Source organism: Elephas maximus, chromosome 17 (assembly GCF_024166365.1).
Source record: "Elephas maximus indicus isolate mEleMax1 chromosome 17, mEleMax1 primary haplotype, whole genome shotgun sequence".
NCBI classification, from domain to species: domain Eukaryota; kingdom Metazoa; phylum Chordata; class Mammalia; order Proboscidea; family Elephantidae; genus Elephas; species Elephas maximus.
In genome coordinates, this window is record NC_064835.1 from 89,995,737 (window position 1) to 90,016,523 (window position 20,787).

Genomic DNA, 20,787 nt, shown 5'->3' on the forward strand with positions numbered 1-20,787 from the left:
TTCAGTGAAAGATATACACGCCTGTGTAACCAGCACTCAGACCAAATATAGAACTTTTCCATCATCCCAGAAAGTTTCCTCAGGTCTCCTTTTGGTCAGCTCCCTGCTTACCACCACAGCAGAGAAAACCACTTTTCTGATTTCTGTCCCTACAGCTTAGCTTTTCCTGTTCTTGAACCTCATATAAATGGAATAATACATTGTCCAGTTTATCTCATTGAGCGTAGTCTTGATATTTTTAAGTGTTGTTGGTAGTTTGTTAATTTTTATTATTGAGCCACAACTTTCAGTGGATAAGCCATAATCTGTGAATCCATTCTCCCACTGATGGACATTTGGGTTGTTTCCAGGCTTTTATCTGTTATGAGTAAGCTGCAGTGATGTTCTTATACAAAGCTTTTTCTTTCTCTTCAGGTAAATACTTAGAAATTGCTGGGTCATTGAGTATGCTTAACTTTATCAGAAACTGCTAGTTTTTCAGAGAGGTATTACTATCTTACACCCATTTTACACTCCTTCTAGCATTATGCACATTCCACTTGTTCCACATCTTGACCAACATTAGTTTCATCATTTCCTAAATTTTATCCAGACTAGTGGTATGAAGTGGTATTTCATTTGGTTTTAATTCACATTTACCTGGTAGCTTTTTTTAAAATGATGTTGAAGGAGCCCTGGTGGTGCAGTGGTAAAGAGCTTGGCTGCTAAACAAAAGTCCAGCTGTTGGGATCCACCAGCCGCTCCTTGGAAACCCTAAGGGGAGTTCTGTTCTGTCCTATACAGTCGCTGTGAATTGGAATCCACTCGATGGCAATGGGTTTGCTTTTTGGTAATGATATTGAAAACATTTTCACGTGGTTATTGGCCATTTGTATATCTTCTTTTGTGAAGGTTCTGTTTAAGTCCCTCGCATATTTTTCTAAGCTGGGTTGTTTTTATTTTTAGTATTGAATTATTAGGTTTTTTTATGTGTTCTAAATACAAATTCTTTGTGATATGTACTTACTACAATATTTTCTTCCATTCTGGGTCTTGTGCATTTATTTTCTTACTAGTGTCATTTGATGAGCAGAAAAATTTAATAGGAAGTCTGATTTATCAATTTTTTCCTTTTATGGTTAGTGCCTTCTGTGTCCTTTCTAAGACATCTTAATAACTAGCTTTATAAAAAAAAATAAGTCTTAAATGTGGTAGTGACATTGACCTTACAGAAGTAAAAAGAAATATAAGGAAATACCAAGGACAAGAGTATGCCAACAAGTTAGATACCCTAAATGAAGTGGACAAGGTCCTAGAAAGACACACGCAATAAAAAATGACTCAAGGAAAAATAGAAAATATTACTAGACCAAATAAAGAGATTGAGTTAGTAATTTAAAAACTTCCCATGAGGAAAAGCCCAGGTCCAGGTGGCTTTATTGGCAAATTCTACAAAAAATTTACAGAAGATTTAGTATCAATCCAAACAAATTCTTCTAAAACATAGAAGAGGAGGGCACAGTTCCTGACTTATTACATGAGACCAGTATTACTGGATACCAAAACTTGATAAAAACATCAAAAGAAAATTACAGACCAATGTCACTTACAAATATAGATGTAAAACTGCTCAACAAAATACTAGCACACTGAATCCAGCAACACATAAAAGGATTACACACCACGACTGAGTGAGATTTATCCCAGGAATACAAAGTTATCTTAACATCCCAGAATCAATCAATGTAACACACCAGATTAAGAAAATAAATGACAAAAGCCCACATGATCATCTCAAAAGATGTGGCAAGAGCATTTAACAGAATTCAACACCCTTTCATGATAAAAACACTCAACATACTAAGACTATAGGGGAACTTCCTCAACCTGATAACAGTCATCTACAAAAAGACCCACAGATAACATCACACATAATGATGAAAGACCAGATGCATTCCCACAAGATCAGGAAAATGACAAGGATGTCTGCTGTCATCACTTCTATTCAGTATAGTGCTGGAAGTTCTAGCTAGGGAAATCAAACAAGTAAAAGAAATAAAAGGCATCAAATTGGGAAGGAAAAAGCAAAACTATCTCTGTTTGCAGATGATATGATTTTGTACGTGGCAAGTTCTAAGGAATGCACTGAAAACTATTAGAAATAATACATGAGTTCAGTAAGTTTGCAGTATACAAGATCGACATACAAAAGTCAGTTGTGTTTTTGTACACTGGCAATGAACAATCAAAAAATGAAATTAAGAAAAATTCCATTTACAACAGCATCAAAAAATAAAATACTCAAGAATAAATTTAACAATCTGTATTCATGAATTGGAAAACTTAATATTGTTAAGATGGCAGTGCTATCCCTAAATGATCTACAGATTCACTGTAATCTCTATCAAAATCCCTGCTGCCTTTTTTTCCCCCAGAAATTGACAAGTCAACAGTAAAATTCACATGGAAATGCAAAGAACCCAGAATAACCAAAACAATCTTAAAAAAAAAAAGGACAAAGTTGGAGAATACTTCCCAGTTAGAAAATTTACTATAGTAATCCAGACAGTGGTACTGGCACTGGCATAAAGATAGCTCTGTGGATCAATGTAACAGAATCGGGTGTACACAGGTGAGCCCTTATGTTCCTGGTTCCTTTATTTCTAACAAGAGTGCCAAGGTAATTCAGTGAGGGAAGTGGTGCTGGAACAACTGAATATCCACATACAAAATAATAAAGTTGGATCCCTACCTCACACCACATATAAAATTTAACTTGAAATGAATCATAAGCCTAAATGTAAGAGCTAACATAAGAAAAACTCTTAGAAGAAAACATAGGGGTGAATGTTTGTGACCTTGGGCTAGGCAGTGATTTCTTAGCGATAACACCAAAAGCACAAGTGACAAAAGAAAAAGTAGTGGGTACTGTTGTGAAGATAGCTCACAGAATGGGAGAAAATATTTGCAAATCATTTATCTGATTAGGACTTTATTCAGAATACCTTGGAAGAAAGGCTTGGTGATGTGCATCTGAAAGGTTAAAAACAAACAAAAAGGCTGAAAGGTTACAGCCTTGAAAATCCTCTGGAGCACAGTTCTACTCTGCACATGGGTGGGGGTGGTGGCCACCATGAGGTGGAGTTGACTTGATGGCAACTGGTTTTACTGGTTATTCAAGATATAGAGGACAGTAGTGATTAAACGGTAGAATTCTTGCCTTCATTGCAGGAGACCCAGGTTTAATTACCAGCCAGTGCACCGTGTGTGCGGCCACCATGCTCTGTGTGGAGGCTTGTGTGTTGCTATGATGCTGAATAGGTTTCAGCAGAGCTGTGAGACTAAGATAGACAAGGAAGAAAGGCCTGGCCATCTACTTCCAAAAATCAGCTGGTAAAAACTCTATGGATCACAGTGATTCAACCCACAACTGATCGTGGGGATGGCATAGGATTGGGCAGCATTTCATCCCCTTGTGCATGGGGTTGCCATGAGTTGGGGGCTGACTCAACATAGCTAACAACAACAATTCAAGATATATAAAGAACTCTTATAAATTCAACAATAAAATGACAAATAACTCAATTAAAAAATGTTCAAAGTATGTTAATGGGTATTTCTCCACAGAAGATATACAAATGGCCAATAAGCACGTGAAAAAATGCTCAGCATCATTATTCATTAGGGAAAGACAAATCAAAGTATAATGAAATATCATTTCACATCCACTAGAATAGCTACTTTACTTGGACCCACGGTCAGCACCCATGGAAGCCTCAGTCAAGAAATGACACATCACATTGGGCAAATCTGCTGGAAAATGTACCACCTTGAAGCCAAGCCATGGTGTTTTCAGTCGCCTCGTATGCATGATAAAGCTGAACAATGACTAAGGGAAGAGCGAAGAAGAATCGATGCCTTTGAATTATGGTGTTGGCAAAGAATATTGAATATACCGTGGACTGCCAAAAGAACAAACAAGTCTGTCTTGGAAGAAGTACAAGCAGAATGCCTCTTAGAAGCGAGGATGGCGAGACTATGTCTCAAGTACTTTGGACATGTTATCAGACCCTGGATCAGTCCCTGGAGAAGGATATCATACTTCGTAAAGTAGAGGGTCAGTGAAAAAGAGGAAGACCCTCAATGAGATGGTTTGACACAGTGGCTGCGGTATGGGCTCAGACATAACAATGGTTGTGTGGTTGGCACATAAGGTCACTGTGAGTCAGAACTGACTGGACGGCACCTAGCAACAACAGAATGGCTATAATAAAAATAAATAAACAGAAGATATCAGTAAGGATGTGAAGAAATTGCAACTCATCCATTGCTGGTGGAACGGTAAAGCGGTGCGGCCATTTTGGAAAATATTTTGTTAATTCTTCATAAACTTGCCGTGTGACCCAGCAACTCTACTTCTTGGTATCCACCCAAGAGAAATGAAAGCATGTGTCCACACAGAAGCTTGTACATGAATGCTCATAGCAGCATAAGTCATAATAGCCCAAATCAGAAACAACACAAATGTCCATCAGCTGATGAGTGGGTAAAAAAATGTAGTACGTGCATACAGGGAACACTATTCAACAATAAAAAGATTGCTACAACATGGATGAAACTTGAAAACAAGCTAAGTTAAAGAAGCTCACATACTGTATGATTCCATTTGTATAGAATGTCCCAAATAGGCAGATTCATAGAGATGGAAAGTAGTTGCCGGGGCTGAGGGGAAGGAGGAGCGATTAACAATGGGTATGGAGTTTTTTTGGGGGATGATGAAAATGCTGTAAAATTAGGTAATGGGGATGATTGCAGAACTCTGTGAATATACTTAAAAGAACTGTAAATTTTAAGCAGGCAATTTTTTATGTTACAAAAATAATCAGATTGTGTGAATCATCTAAGTCTATTTTTCTTCAAAATTGTCTTGGAATCCAGAGCAAGATGGCAGTGTGAGCAGCTGCACACTCTTCTTCCCTCACAAAACACCAAAAAACAAAACAAAACAAATGAGCAGAAACTGGCAGAACCAACTTTGCCAGAATGCTGGAAACCAGTCAGTGGGTTACAGAAACTAAGAAAAAGCTGAATCAAGAAAAAGGCGCCATCTAAATGGTAGGAAAAGACCTCTTTAAAGTGTTAAAAAGCAAAGATGTCACCTTGAAGACTAAGGTACGCCTGACCCAAGCCATGGTGTTTTCAGTCGCCTCATATGCGCGCAGCAGCTGGACGATGAATAACGAAGGTGAGGAAGAATTGATGCCTGTCAAGAGTGGTGCTGGTGAAGAATATTGAATATACTGTATACTGCCAAAAGAACGAACAAATCTGTCTTGGAAGAGGTCAGGCAGATTGCTCCTTAGAAGCAAGGATGGCATGACTACGTCTCACATACTTCAGACATGTTATCAGGAGGATCGGTCCCTGGAGAAGGACATAATGCTTGGTAAAGTAGAGGGTCAGTGAAAGAGGAAGACTCTCAGTGAGATGGACTGGCACAGTGGCTGCAACAGTAGGCTCAAGCATAATGATTGTGAGGATGGCGCAGGACTGGGCAATGTTTTATTCTGTCACGCATAGGGTCACTATGAGTTGCAACTGACTGGATGGTACCTAACAACAATAAAGTGGTAGGAAAGCTTTGTTTTTCTATATGCTATGTCCCACCTCTCTCCCCAGATCACTATGGCCATTTTCAAGTGGCAATGGTGGCCCACATTCCCAGAGAGAGTCTGGTCTCTTGTTCTAGAAGGAGCAGAGCAGACTTTATTAGCAAATTATTGTGTGTGTCTGTTCTAACCTATCAGGGGATGCATGAAGGACTAAAGCAAAGTCTTTGTCTCTGTTTGGTCTGTCTCAGAGTTCATGCAGGGTGGAGGGGCAGCAAGTAATACTGGAAGGCTGTAACTGCTTGTAGCCACCTGGGGTTAGAGAGTGCCATTAAGGAATAGAAGGTACATAAAGACTTGAAGGAGAAGCCAGGGAGAGAGTTTCTTTTGGAAATTAAGGCTTTCAGAAATACCATGTATATGGGAGAATTGAGATAGCCACACACATGGCCAGGGAAAGACACATGCTCAGACATTACCTGGCAAGAACTTAGATGTTCACCTCAGGCTAATGCCTAGGCTTGGAGCAATCTGGGCTAACTGCTGAAGGAGGGATTCAGCAAAGAGACAATTTTCAAAGTTGGGGAGAGGTTTTAGTTTTACTTTTTTCTGGCATTCAAGGAAATCTTTGTGAAAACACTAGTAGAGCCCAAGTTACAGAGACCTAAGTACCTACACGTCGGGAAAGTTACTAAACAGAGAGACTATTATTATATAGCCTTCAACAATTATTAAAAAAAAAGCAAAGCCAGAGGAAGAAGGAGAATCTGAATTCCACAGTCACTACATTATACTCACTATTCAAACGCCCTGGCTTCAAGAATAACAACGATGACAACAACAACAACAACAAGAAAACCACAAGGTATACAAAGAAATAGGAAAGTATAGTCCGTTCAAGAATAAAACTAAGTGACAGAAGCTATCCTGAGGTGGGGGTAGGTAACAGACTTGCTAGACAAAGACTTTAAAACAGTAGTATTAAATATTCTCAAAAAACTGAAGGAAAAACGAAGAACTGTAGGAAATCAGGGAAATGATTCATGAAAAAAACAAGAATATCAATAAAGAGAAATTATAAAAAGGAACCAAATAGAAATATTAGAGCTGAAGAGTACAATAATTGAAATGAAAATTCGACTAGAGGTTCTCAGCAGCAGATTTTTATTTTTATTGTGCTTTAAGTGAAAATTTGCACATCAAGTCAGTCTCTCATACAAAAATTTATATACACCTTGCTATGTACTCCTAGTTGCTCTCCCCCAGTGAGACAGCATACTCCTTCTCTCCACAATGTATTCGCCATGTCCATTCAGCCAACTTCTGTCCCCTTCTGCCTTCTCATCTCCCCTCTAGACGGTAGCTGCCCGCATAGTCTCATGTGCCTACTTGAGCCAAGAAGCTCACTCCTCACCAGTATCATTTTCTATCTTATAGTCCAGTCCAATCCCTGTCTGAAGAGTTGGCTTTGGGAATGGTTCTGGTCTTGGACTAACACGAGGTCTGGGAACCATGACTTTCAGTCTTGGTCAGACCATTAAGTCTGGTCTTTTTATCAGAATTTGAGGTCTGCATCCCACTGCTTTCCTGCTCCATCAGTGATTCTCTGTTGTGTTCCCTGTCAGGACAGACATCGGTTGTAGCCAGGTGCCATCTAGTTCTTCTGGTCTCAGGCTTATGTAGTCTTTGATTTATGTGGCCCTTTTTTTTTTATTTCTGTCTCTTGGGCTCATAATTACCTTGCGTCTTTGGTGTTCTTTATTCTCCTTTGCTCCAGGTGGTTTGAGACCAATTGATGCATCTTAGATTGCCACTTGGTAGCGTTTAAGACCCCAGACGCCACTCATCAAAGTGGGATGCAGAATGTTTTCTTAATAAATTTTGTTATGCCAGTTGACTTAGATGTCCCCTGAAACCATGGTTCCCAGACCGCGCCCCCCCCCCCCCCGCCTCTGCTACTCTGGCCTGAAGCATTTGGTTTATTCAGGAAACTTCTTTGCCTTTGGTTTAATTCAGTTGTGTCGACCTCTCCTGTATTGTATGCTGTCTTTTCCTTCACCCAAAATAGTTCTTGTCTGCTATCTAATTAGTGAATACCCTCTCCCTCCCTCCCTCCCTCCCCACCCTTGTAACCATCAAAGAATATTTTCTTCTGTGTTTAAACTATTTCTTGAGTGCTTGTAATAGTGATCTCATAAAGTATTTGTCCTTTTGCAACTAATTTCATTCAGCATAATGCCTTCCAGATTCCTCCATGTTATGAAATGTTTCACAGACTCATAATTGTTCTTTATTGATGCGTAGTATTCCGTTGTGTTAATATACCGTAATTTATCCATTCATCTGTTGATGGCCACCTTGGTTGCTTCCACCTTTTTGCTATTGTAAGCAGTGCTAGGGTGAACATGGGTATACATACATCTGTTCTTGTAAAGGCTCTTATTTCTCTAGGGTTTATTCTGAGGAGTGGGATTGCTGGCTCGTATGGTAGTTCTATTTCTAGCTTTTTAAGGAAGCGCCAAATCCATTACCAAAGTGCTTGTACCATTTTACATTCCCACCAGCAGTGTGTAAGTGTTCCAGTCTCTCTACAACCTCTCCAACATTTATTATTTTGTGTTTTTTTGATTAACGTCAGCCTTGTTGGAGTGAGATGGTATCTCATTGCAGTTTTGATTTGCATTTCTCTGATGGCTAATGGTCGTATTTCCTCATGTATCTATTAGCTGCCTGAATGTCTTCTTTGGTGAAGGGACAGGAAAGAAAGTAAAGACCAAAATGGGTGTCAGAAGAGACTGAAAATTGCTCTTGAATGTGAGTAGCTAAAGCATGGAAGAAATGATGAAGTAAAAAAGCTGAACAGAAGATTTCAAAGGGCAGCTCGAGAAGGCAAAGTAAAGTATTATAATGACATGCAAAGATCTGGACTTAAAAAAAAAAAAGGAAGAACATTTCTCAAGCTGAAATAAATGAAGAAAAAATTCAAACCTTGAGTTGCAGCAGTGATGGATTCTACTGGGAAGAATATTATATGACACAGGAAGCATCAAAAGAAGATGGGAGGAATACACAGAGTCATTATACCAAAAAAAATTGGTTGATGTTCAACCATTTCAGGAAGTACCATATGATAAAGAACCAATAGTACTGAAGGAAGAAGTCCAAGATGTACTGAAGACACTGGTAAAAAACAAGGCTCCAGGAATTGACAGAATACCCTTTGAGATGTTTCAACAAATGGATGGCACGCTGGAAGTGCTCACTCATCTATGCCAAGAAATTTGGAAGACAGCTACCTGGGCAACTGACTGGAGGAGATCCATATTTACGTGTATTCTGAGCAAAGGTGATCCAACTGAATGTGGGAATTATCAAATGATATCGTTAATATTACATGCAGGTAAAATATTGCTAAAGATCATTCAAAAGCAGTTGCAGCAGTATATCGACAGGGAACTGCCAGAAATTCAAGCCGAATTCAGAAGAGGATATAGAACCAGGCATATCATTGCTGATGTCAGGCGGACCTTGGCTGAAAGCAGAGAATAAGAGAAAGATGCTTACGTGTGTTTTGTTGACTATGCAAAGGCATTTGACTCTGTGGGTCATAACAAATTATGGATAACGTTGTGAAGAATGGTAATTCCAGAACACTTAGTTGTACTCATGAGGAACCTGTACATAGATCAAGAGGCAGTCATTTGAACAGAACAAGGGGGTACTGCGTGGTTTAAAGTCAGGAAAGGTGTGCATCAGGGTGGTACCTTTCACCATATTTATTCAGTCTGTATGCTGAGCAAATAATCCAAGAAGCTGGACTTTATGAAGAAGAATGGGCATCAGGATTGGAGGAAGACTCATTAACAACCTGCGTTATGCAGATGACATAACCTTGCTTGCATGAAAGTGAAGAGGACTTTAAACACTTACTGATGAAGATCAAAGGCCGCAGCCTTCAGTATGGATTACACCTCAACATAAAGAAAACAAAAATCCTCACAACTGGGTCAGTAAGCCACATCATGATAAATGGAGAAAAGATTGAAGTTGTCAAGGATTTCATTTTCCTTGGATCCATGGTCAACATCCATGGAAGCAACAATCAAGAAATCAAATGACACATCGCATTGGACAAATCTGCTGCAAAAGACCTCTTTAAAGTGTTAAAAAGCAAAGATGCGACTTTGAGGACTGACATGCCCTGATCCAGCCGTGGTGTTTTTAATTGCCTCATATGCACGCAAAAGCTGGACAGTGAATAAAGGAAGACTGAAGAACAATTGACACCTTTGAGCTGTGGTGTTGGCGAAGAATATTGAATACACCATGGACTGGCAAAAGAATGAACAAATCTATCTTGGAAGAAGTACAGCCAGAATGCTCCTTAGTGGGAGAATGATAAGACTTCGTGTCACGTACTTTGGACATGTTATCAGGAGGGACCAGTCCCTGAAGAAGGACATCATGCTTGGTAAAGTGGAGGGTCAGTGAAAAAGGAAAACCCTCAACAAGATGGACTGACACAGTGGCTGCAACAATGGGCTCAAGCATAACAACAATCATGAGGATGGTTTGGGGCCAGGCAGTGTTTTGTTCTTTTGTACATAGGGTCACTATGAGTGATAACCGACTCGACAGCACCTAGCAACAACAACAACAACTCTGCTTGTTTTGTCCCACGTGATTTAAAAGACAAATGGATAAAAAACTAAATATAAATTTATGTTTTTGGGTACATAATGTATAATGATGTAATCTGTGACAACAGCAACATAAATGGGAGACCAGTGTAGGAGCAGGGTTTTTGTATGTTATTAAGGTTAAGTTGCTATCAATTTAAACTAAGTTGCTATCAATTTAGGATGATAAATGTAATCCCCATGATAACCACAAAGAAAATATCTTAAAATATACACACAAAAGGAAAGCAGAGGTAAATCAAGATGCTTCACCACACACACGCGCGTGCGCACGCGCGCACACACACACACACACACACAAATTCAACTAAATTCAAAAGTAGGTAGTATTGAAGGAAATGACCAACTAAAATGGTATAAGGCACACAGGTCTCCAAATATAAGGAAATTAAACAACATACATAATCCATTGGTTAAAGAAGAAATCACAAGGGAAATCAGAAAATATTTTGAACTGAATTAAAATGAAACACAACATGTCAAAATGTGTGGCATGCTGCCAAAATAGTCCTTAGAGGAAAATTTATACTTTTAAATGCTTATATTAGGAAAAAAGAAGGGTCCAAAATGGGTGATCTGAATTTTCATCTTAAGAAGCTAGAAAAAGAACAAATTAAACCCAAAGTAAGAAGAAGGAATAATAAAAAAGGGAACAAAAACCAGTGAAATAAAAAACAAAGAATAGAGAAATAATAGGCCAAAACTGCTTTAGTTCTCAAAAAATAGATAAAATTGACAAACCTTTATGTAGATTGATCAAGAAACAAGCAAAAAGAGAGAGAGAAAGAACACAGATTAGTAGTTTCTGAAATGTAAGCAGGGACATTGCTATAGACATTGGAAGGATAAAATAGTTAAATATTATTGTGACTGATGTAATGTCAATGTATTCACAATGAATTTGACAACATATATGAAATGGACGCATTTCTTGAAAGATATGTATTACGAAAGTGACTCACAAAGAAATAAAAAATCTAGATGGCTTTATCTGGCTTTACTGTTGAATTATATCAAATATTTAAGAAAGAAAACACACCAATTTTTACAAACTCTTTTTGAAAATAAAGAAGGGGAAAATTTCCAACTCATTTTATCAGCATTGCCCTGACACAAAAAAACAAAGATGTTATGAGACCAATATCTGTTATGAACATAAACTTGAAAATCCTCAACAAAATATTAGCAGATTATGTACAGTAAAATATAAAAGTGGTAATACGCAATGACCAATCGGGGTTTATGCTGCTAATGTGAGGTTGGTTTAACATTTGAAAATCAATCTACGTAATTCACCATATTAGCAGCAGAAAGGAGGAAAATCATATAATCATGTCATTGGATAGCAGGCTCACTCAGTTGATGGAGAACAATCAAGGTATGGAGAACACCTCTAGCCACGGTCTCCGTTTTTAACCTCCAACTTCAGAGGGTTTCGTCAATGTAAAAACGGTGTGGGCATAGCATCTGACCTCCTCTACCTTCACAAGGAGAAGGAGAATCAAGATCAACAGCAGAAGGCTGATTCCCACAAGGTGGAGGCCAGGCATGCCTCCTCTGTCCGCCATCTTTACCAATTCTGACACCAACCATCCCTCCCACAGCAATCTCTACTTCTTTGCTGGGTTTAATAATTCATTGCAATGGCCACACAGAACCCATAGACAATATGATTATGGGGTTTATTGGGGGAAGTAACAAGTCACAATTCTGGTTGAGGAACGCTCAGGGTACAGTTCTTCCATCAGGACAGCCCCTTCCTAGCCATGCTCACAGGCATGCCTCTCGCTGGCCTTTGGCCTCTGCCCTGCTCAGGCAAGTGTTACAAGCTCTTTTAGCTCTGCTGATAAGTGCCCAGAGGCACCCCGCTCCTCCAGCAAGCCTCCTGCCAAAGGCACTCAGCTTTCTCGCTCCATGGGCTGGGAAGCCTACCTCACCATCTCCCGCTGCTGGTCTCTGCTACAACGTCTCTGCTGCTGGCCTTATCTATCGCTGTTTCTCTGCCAGTGCTTCTCACCATCTTCAGTGTTGCAGCTCTCTGTCTCCTGGTTCCAGGAGCTTCTCAGCACAGGGATCCCAAGTCCAAAGGACCCACTCTGCACTTGGCTGTTCTTCCTTGGTGGTGGTGGGATCCTCATTTCAAGCCCAGTGGGATGGCAAAACTGATCAAACCGCTTGGCAGGCCACAATTACCCTTTTTGCATATAAGACCATGACGAGAAAGGCCACACAAAAGCGATCCATCGCCCTGCAGTTGAAAAGATTAAAATCCGATAAGGCCTCAGTTCGTGGTACTGTCTTTTCCAGTGGTTTGAGGTGCTTAAAAGAAGGTGGCCAGCCCAGTGTGTTGACCACCCTTGACTTTAGTGCCTAGTTCTGAGCCTTCCTTTGTGCCCTGGAGTTTGGCTGAGCAAAGAGACAAAGAGTTCAGTAAAGCTTGTATCCCTAGCAGCTGCTACAAACAGTAGCTCATTTTGAGAGAGACTTTAAAAACAAGACTAGTAGGAGGTGTTCAGACGAAGGGAGAGAGCAGGAAAGCTGTGCCCTCCAACTATGATATTTTGAAAGATGGCAAAAAAGAAAAACAGACGTGAGGAGCAAGCACGTATGGATGGAGACCCACAATCGTTGCTGTGTGCTGCGCAGTCATTGCGCCTGTAGGTGGCTGAAATGAGGGAAAACTGAGTCTTAACAATTTGAAGGAAGAAATTGCTCATGATTTGTGTTAGTTTTCTATTGCTGCTGTAAGAAACTACCACAACCCTGGGGGCTTAAAACAACACAGTTCTGGAGGTCAGAAATCTGAATGGGTGTCAGTGGGCTAAAATCAAGGCCTCGGCAGGGCTGCGTTTCTTATGGAGGCTCCAGGAGGGAATCTGTTTCTGTGCTTTTACCTGCTTCTAGAGACCACCTGCATTCCTTGGCTTGTAGCCCCCCTCTGTCTTCAAAACCGACAATGGATGGTCAAGACTTTCTGATATCATTCTGACACCTCCTCCGTGGTCACATCTTTTCTGACCTTCCTCCTCTCTCTTTCACTTTTAAGGACACTTGTGATTACAATGAGCGCTCCCAGATAATCCAGGGTCATCTCCCCATCTCAGGATCCTTAACTTCTATAAATCAAGCTATGGTGAGAGTTACATATAATGCCCACTGTGTGTTGGATCGGGGTGTGAAGACAAGTGTTGACATGAGCAATGATGCCAAATTATACTTGGACAGAAAATGTGGGAGAAGTTTGCCAAGGAGAGAATGGCGAGGTGGAGACTCAGGGTATAGAGATGGCCGTGGCGCAGAGTGACAGTTTTGAAGGGCCCTGTCTTAGGGTTATCTAGGAAAATAGAACCAGTGGTGTATATATATATGTGTGTGTGTGTGTGTGTGTGTGTGTGTGTGTGTGTGTGTGTGTACAGAGAGAGAGAGATCAGGGAAACAGAACCAGTGGCATATATATGTGTGCCTATATATACATATATACGCACACATATATACACACACACACACGTGTGTATACAGAGAGAGAGATTGGTTTACTTCAAGGGATTAGCTCATGTGATTGTGGGGGTTGGCAAGTCCAAAATCCATAGGTCAGCTGGAAGGCTAGAGACTTCTGGAGGCTTATATCCCATGAACTGTAGGTCAGGCAGGGAAACAGTGCAAATTGGAAAGAGAGACCAAGTTCTTCCAAAATATCCAATTAGAGTCTGGAGGCAGACCACACCCTAAGGAAACTCCTCATTCAACTGATTGATTAATTATATTGGATTGCATTGTGGAAAGTGATTACATTACACCGCACCGCACCGCACCGCACCGCACCGTGGAATAGCAGCTAGTCCAGTGTTTGGCCAAACTACTGGGAATCACAGCCTTACCAAGCTGACACAGGAAATTAGCCATCACAGGTGTGCAGAGCCCTCAGCGGACTGAGGGCGGAGCAGGTTTTCATCTGTGGCTTCCCTCAGGTGACTGCCTGCCTTGGTCGTTTCTTGTGCTCCTTCACGTGGCTGCTGCACATGCTCCTGCATTCGCCCATGTCCCTGCTTTTCTTCACAGGTATGCTGGGGTCCCCCTCGATGAGGACGTCTTCCACGGGAAGGAGTTCGTCAGCAGTCGCCTGCTGCAGGCTCTGGTGGCAGGTCTGAAGGCCTACAGTACCTGGGAGGATGTCAGCTGCTTGCAGGACTGCCGCGAGTGTCCTGGAGGCATGGTGAGGCCAGGCCGGGTGGCCTGCAGGACAGAAGGGCACCAGAGCTGCTGGGGTTTCCATGGGACAGCACTCATAGGGGGCACCATGGATGGGGGGAGCCTGGGCTCCAGGGTCAGACGGAAACCTGACTCTGCCCTGTGACTCAGTACACTGCTTAGCCTTGTAGTCTGTGTGTGCCTACATCTTTCAGTACTGCAAGGACCTATACAGGTGATGTCTGTCAAATGCTTGGCCTGGGTGCCTGGCTCATAGAAACCCACAGCAAATACCATTTGTGATGGTGGTTGCTGTGGACATGGGAAAGGGCCTTCAGGGTTCCAGTGGTCACAGCTCTGCTCCAGCATTTTAACCCCTTGGGGAGAGAGCAGGGTATGACCTCAGGGGTTTGCTACCGGAGGAAGGAGACTAAAGGCAGAGGGGAAGTGCCAAGTGTAGAGACTGCCTGGTGTGTCCCCTGCCCAGGGCCTCAGGCTGGACTGTGGGTTGAGGGGGCTCAAGATATGAGAAGTACCACGTGAATCTTTGGTGAGTTGGAGGAGAATCTGGGAGCGGCTGGGAGTTGTGCCCTCTTCCTCCACAACCCTGAGCATGGAGGCATCTGCAGGTTGCTGGAAGCTTCTGCCCCTGTGGGGTCCCAGAGCTGGAGATGGGGGGAACCAAGTGTGCCCTCTGAGGGGTTAGGGTTAGTTTGTGGGGCGTGACTTGGTGGCACAGTGAGACCACAGGCATCAGCTGTGGTGGCAGCTGGGGTTCAGCTCCAGATGGAACGTCGCGTGGTGACCTGCAGTGCCTGGCTCATGGAAGCAGGGACCACTGCTTCAACGGCTCGTGGGACATGGGGCAGCAGCTACTGAGCTGCAGATGACCCCTCCTGGAGGAGGATGGGTGGAGGGAGCCCTGCTGGGGCTTTGCTCTGAATTTGGCTGAATATTACTGTGAAAACAGCAGCTCTAGGCCAGAAGGAAGGATAGAGAGTTTCTGCTGTCAGTGGGGCAGGGGTCAAGAGTAATTTAAGTGCCGTTATAGAAAATAAAAGGGGGAATGTGTGTCTGTGAAGCCAACAGCTGGCCTCCACGCCAGCATGGGAGGGGTGTGGAGAGTTGAGGGGGCTATGCCTTTATGGCAACAGAGCTTTGGTCAGAAGCTGGAGGGCTCCTCGATGTGAACAATGCAGACAGAATGAGAGGAAAGCCAGTGTGTGCCTGGGCCAGCACAACTTGTCCCTTTCTGGTGGGTAACGGTGACCATGGGCAATCACTTACCTTAGGTGGCCAATAGAGGTGTGTCTGTGATGACAGTGTTGGGGAGGGGGCCTTGGGGGTGGACACCTTTGGTTTGTCCCTATGGGCATCTTGTGTGGTGTCTACGTGAGAACAGCAAATACAGTGGTGCCTGGCACTGAGCTCAGCGAGGCCTGGAGCCGAGGTCTCTGAGGCGACCCAGAGCAATGGCTCAGCATGGCCTTCCTTAGTGACCTGGCAAGTCAGGAAGCCCCTGCCAGGTGCTGGATCCCACCTGCGGCTCCAGGGAGGTGGCTGCCTCTTCAAACAGGAGTGTGCTGGCAGCAGCTGGGAGCAGAACCCAGGGTTCTGGGGTACAGCAAGAAGGCTGAGGTCAGCGATGGGAGGTCAGACCTGAAGTGATCCCCAAGGCAGGGACAGCCACACAGAGGAGGGGTGTGGTCACTGCTAGGGGCACTGAGCCAGCTCAGGTAATGTAGACCCTGACAGGCGACTCAGTCCAGGGGCCCACTCAACCACCTGTGGGCTTCTCTTCTAGCCTTCCTTCTGGGGCTCATTTCCCTTTGCACATTTCATGGGCTAGCATGCCCCCAGGCCTTCACACCCCGTTACAGGGGCCTCCACCTGGACCCCCTGCCTCCAGTGCACCCTTCATGACCGTCTGTCCTTAGCCCTGGTCCCGGTACTCCGTTATGGGGGCGACTGCATTCTTCCGTGGTCAACCCTGAGCCCTCAAGCCCTGTCCAGAACACGCAGCCCTCACCCTGCCACCCTGCTGTCCTGCAGGACCACCTACTTCCGTATTATAGAGATGTGACAGTTAACGAGCCTGTCCTGGGTCCTGCTGGAGGGCCACCCTTCAGGAAGGAATATGGCCCTGCAACCCCACTGTGCCCCTGTGGCCTCGTGTGGCTTTACTCTTAGTAGCTTCTCAGCAGCCTGATTGCAGAAATCCCTGATTCCATTTCTGTTCCTTTCCTTCTCCTCCCTACCCACATATCCACCCAGCACAGGGCTACTTGGAGAGACTAAGTATTTGTTGAAAGCAGAGACGAGCATCTTCTAATCGCTTTCAGTTCAGATTTCCACAGGCTGTGCCTTCTTCAGGTGGCAGGTCTCTGGAGTGGAGAAGTAGGGGCTGAGTCTGGGGGCTGCTGAGAGAGAGGATACTGAAGAACGCCTTTCAGCCTGTAGGACGAAGCAGGTCTTGCTGGTAAAAATGTGTTTAAATACACATTTACTGTCTTTGGAGCCAGCAACCGTGGGTGTGACTTTGTGCGAGTTACTCCCCTCTCTGCACCTCAGTTTTCTCATATATGAAATGGGGATAACAGCTTTCCATTGTAAAGGTTGTAAGGGTTAAATTAAATGAGACAGTGAGGATAAAACGTTTGACACATGTACCCATGAAGTAGCGATTGATGTCCCTGTGATGTGCCTCAGCCCTGGGGATTTGGAGAAATGGTCTTTTTCTGCTTGTTGCCATAGTAGGTTGACAAGTGTCTGCAGAGCCGAGCACACTACAGTGGGCCCTGTGCAGTAGCAGGGGCTGAGAGGACTCAGAGGGGCCTGGGGAGGGTCCCTAAGAAGTGCCGTTTTAGCACTGAAGGATGGGCAAGAGCCTTCCCGGTGGGGGTTGGAGGGCCTGCTGGGCAAGACACACCTGTGCACAGGATAAAGGTGTGAGAATATGTGGCACACAGAGCAGCCCAGAACAGGCGTGGGCTGCATAGACCCATAGCGACGGCTCAGCTGTTGGGGACAAATTTTGATGTCAGTTCATTTAACGTAGGAGAGAAGGACTCGAGGAGGGGTTGGGACAGGAAGGTGTGCAGCTTACCAAAGCGTGAGCGTATCTGCCGGCAGATTGTACCTCTGCTCTGAGCATGTGGCTCTGTGAAGCCCTGTGTGTCTCAACCACTAGTTTTAGTGTTTGTCGCCATTGCCGTGTCTTTGCTGAGTAAAGCGCGTGTGGAGTCACATTTATTATATTATTTTTATCAATTACCAAATAATGGATATCCTTTGTAGAGATTTTTGAAAATATAGAAAAGCACAAAGAAAAAAGTAAATATATCCCACATAAATTATCCTTCTCAGAGATTATTGTTTGTGCTATATTCTTTCTATGTTTTTGTGTGTGTGCATAACATTTTATAAGCTTCTCTTTTCACCAAGGAGTTCGATATGGACATTTTTCCAGAGTACTCGTTTGTGGTGAAGTTTTGGTAACTTCTCCTATTTATCGCTTATTTAAGGTGCCGCAAATGGTTTGTGCTCAACTGCTAGTCTCGAGGTTATTGGTGTGAACTCACCAGGCGGTACTGTGGTAGAAAGGCCTAGAAGTCCACCTCTGTTCAGATTACAGCCAAGACAACCCCATGGAGCCGTTCTGCTCTGTAGGATGTGGGGTTGCCATGAGTCAGAGTCGAGTCAATGGCGATGGGTTCAATATATTTTTTTATTTATCACATGGATGTACCATATTTTATTCAACAAATCCCTTAGTTATGACATTTTTTTCTTTATTATAAATGATACCATAGAAAATGTTCTAGTGCCTAACTTTTTTTTTTTTTTTTTCGCATTCTTGCGATTGTTCCCTTGGAATCAAATACGTAGATGGTATTTTTGTTGTCAACAAATGTTACACCAGTTTCCATTCCCAGCGGTAGTTGAACACAGAATGTTTAATAGATTCTGGACCAATGGCTTTCAAATTCTTTTCTTTCCAAGGCAGTATTTATAGACATAAAAAACCAAAAACCACTGCCGTCAAGTCGATTCTGACTCATAGCGACCCTATAGGACACCCTATAGGACAGAGTAGAACTGCCCCATAGAGTTTCCAGGGAGCGCCTGGTGGATTTGAACTGCCGACCTCTTGGTTAGCAGCTGTAGCACTTAACCACTGCGCCACCAGGGTTTCCATTTATAGACATACATATGTGGAATTGAAAAAGAAATCCCGTGAGGCAGATCTGACTTTACTGTTGTGAGGTGCTCTCGTATTTTCTACTTATTTTATATCATTTTTAAAGAAAAGAGAGTCATGATGTGTTCAGTTGAGCTTATCACTCACTGGTGTGTGATAGACTCCAGTTTGCAAAACGCGGCCCCAGACTCACTGATCAAACAGAAAGGGCCGTGGTAGAGTTGGGAGCCTACAGGTCAACAGAATGAGTCTGTTGTGAGAGAGAAGCTGGGGCTCCAGGGATACGTTTTCTAGCCCAGGCTGTGGGATGACTTCTGCTGAGACCTAAATCTTGTTTTGGCTGGAATGGTTATAATTTGGCCGTTTGGAACTTAAGATTTGTATTTGAAAATGGAAAAAAGCTAAAGGCCTTGAAATGTCTCCTAAGCATTGACATTTAGAAAATGTTATCAGTTCATCCTACCTGCTTGGTTACCTTGGGTCTAAGGGAAGGTGTGGATGAATGTGCTCAGAGGCCCCCAGAGTTTGTTTAGGTGAGAGACCAAGATCCCAGCACTGTTGCTCTTGAGCTGCTCTATGGAAACCTTTGGGTTCTGAGATTCTTTCTGTCCACAAATTAATGTTTCCGTAGCACTTGGTGAGCAATTTTAATAATGTGATCACTCTGTGTCAAGAAATCGTGAGAAAGTCTTAGGTTGGATATTTCTACAGGAGTCTTGCCAGTTCTTGCCTTCTTTGGGTGATAGGCTGAATGTTGCAAAAGTAATATTTAATTGCTTAAATAATATTCCTAACGGTGAAGTAGATGCAGGGTACAAACAGAAATGAAACTTTAAATTAAATGACATGCATTTTTTTCCTTTTAACTCCTTTTTCCCAAGCTTTAACGTTTCTCACTGTCTCTACTTTTTTTTGACATAGTCTGTCAGTTTTTGTGCATAAAGCTTAAGATATATAAGATTTTACTAAAAAAAAAAAAAAACAAAAAAACTTGCAGACTTAGATCATTAAAAGAAAAATGCATGTTGTAACTTTTGTAATTTATGTCATGCAAGCACTTCATAGCGTTAGTGACTGCTGAGTAAGAGTCTTGTCAAACATTTTCAAGTACTTTCTGTGTGTAGAGCAGCGTACTCGGTACTGGGGGAATAAAAACGTGTTCCACATATTCCCTGTACTGATGGCCACGTGATGAGAGGGGGGCATGCTGTGCACACTAAGCATAGAGCTGGAAGGCCCTAAGGTTTCAGTAAAAAAGGCACAGGAGACTTCTGCTTCTGAGCAGGATGGAGTAACAGACGTCAGATTCACCTTCTTGCCTGAAACAACCAAAATATGAAATATATATACATGTACAAAACAGTGTGCAAGATACTGGGCATTAGGCAATGAAGGACAAGTGATTTCTGAGAGACAGGAAACAAACCAGAGCCCTAAGATTGCCCCAGATTACTGCCTTGAGAGAGTTTCTAGGCTATGGCTCAGGGAAGGGGAACTTAGGCAAAGTCTGGCAGACTTCCTGAGTTGACGAGATGAGCTAAGAGTCCAGGGGCACCAGGGAATTATCGGGATAGAGTTCTGGAGGGAAGGGAACTGGACAGAGATATAACTCAGAGGTCTTCAGCTGCCTAGTGCATGGGTGTGAGGAAACCAGCCATCTATGAGGAAAGAACCACCCAAAAGGTTTAGATGGAATACTACCTGCTGCTCACATGGGGCTGGGGATAGGGCTTGTTCCCACCAGCCAGTCTGGAAAACCTTAATGCTCACAGCCTGAGAGAAGAAAAAATGTTATGTGTAAAACAACAAAGATAAGGATGGCAGCAGATTTCTCATCAGAAACAAGGCAAGGGAGAAGAAAGTGGAGCAATGTCTTTAAAGTACTGAAAAAAAAAATCAGTCTAAAATTCTACACCCACAGAATTTTATTTCAAAAATGAAGGTGAAATAAAGACATTTTTACATTTCCAAAAGCTGAAAGAATTCAACTGCACTATTAAAAAAAAAAAAAAAATTAAAGAAAATTCTTCAGGCAGAAAGAAAATGATACTAGATAGAAGTATGGATCTACACAAGAGAATGAAAAGCACAAGAAATAGTAACTATGTCA

At 42.7% G+C, this 20,787-nt stretch overlaps 1 protein-coding gene across 1 annotated transcript in view; it reads left to right on the forward strand.

Annotated features, from left to right (window-relative positions):
• Positions 1-20,787, forward strand: part of LOC126060313 (acyl-coenzyme A oxidase-like protein) — a 184,625-nt gene that overhangs the window by 162,049 nt on the left and 1,789 nt on the right. Inside the window, 1 exon segment of the mRNA XM_049856378.1 lies at positions 14,348-14,501. Coding sequence (XP_049712335.1) covers positions 14,348-14,501 — 154 coding nt within the window.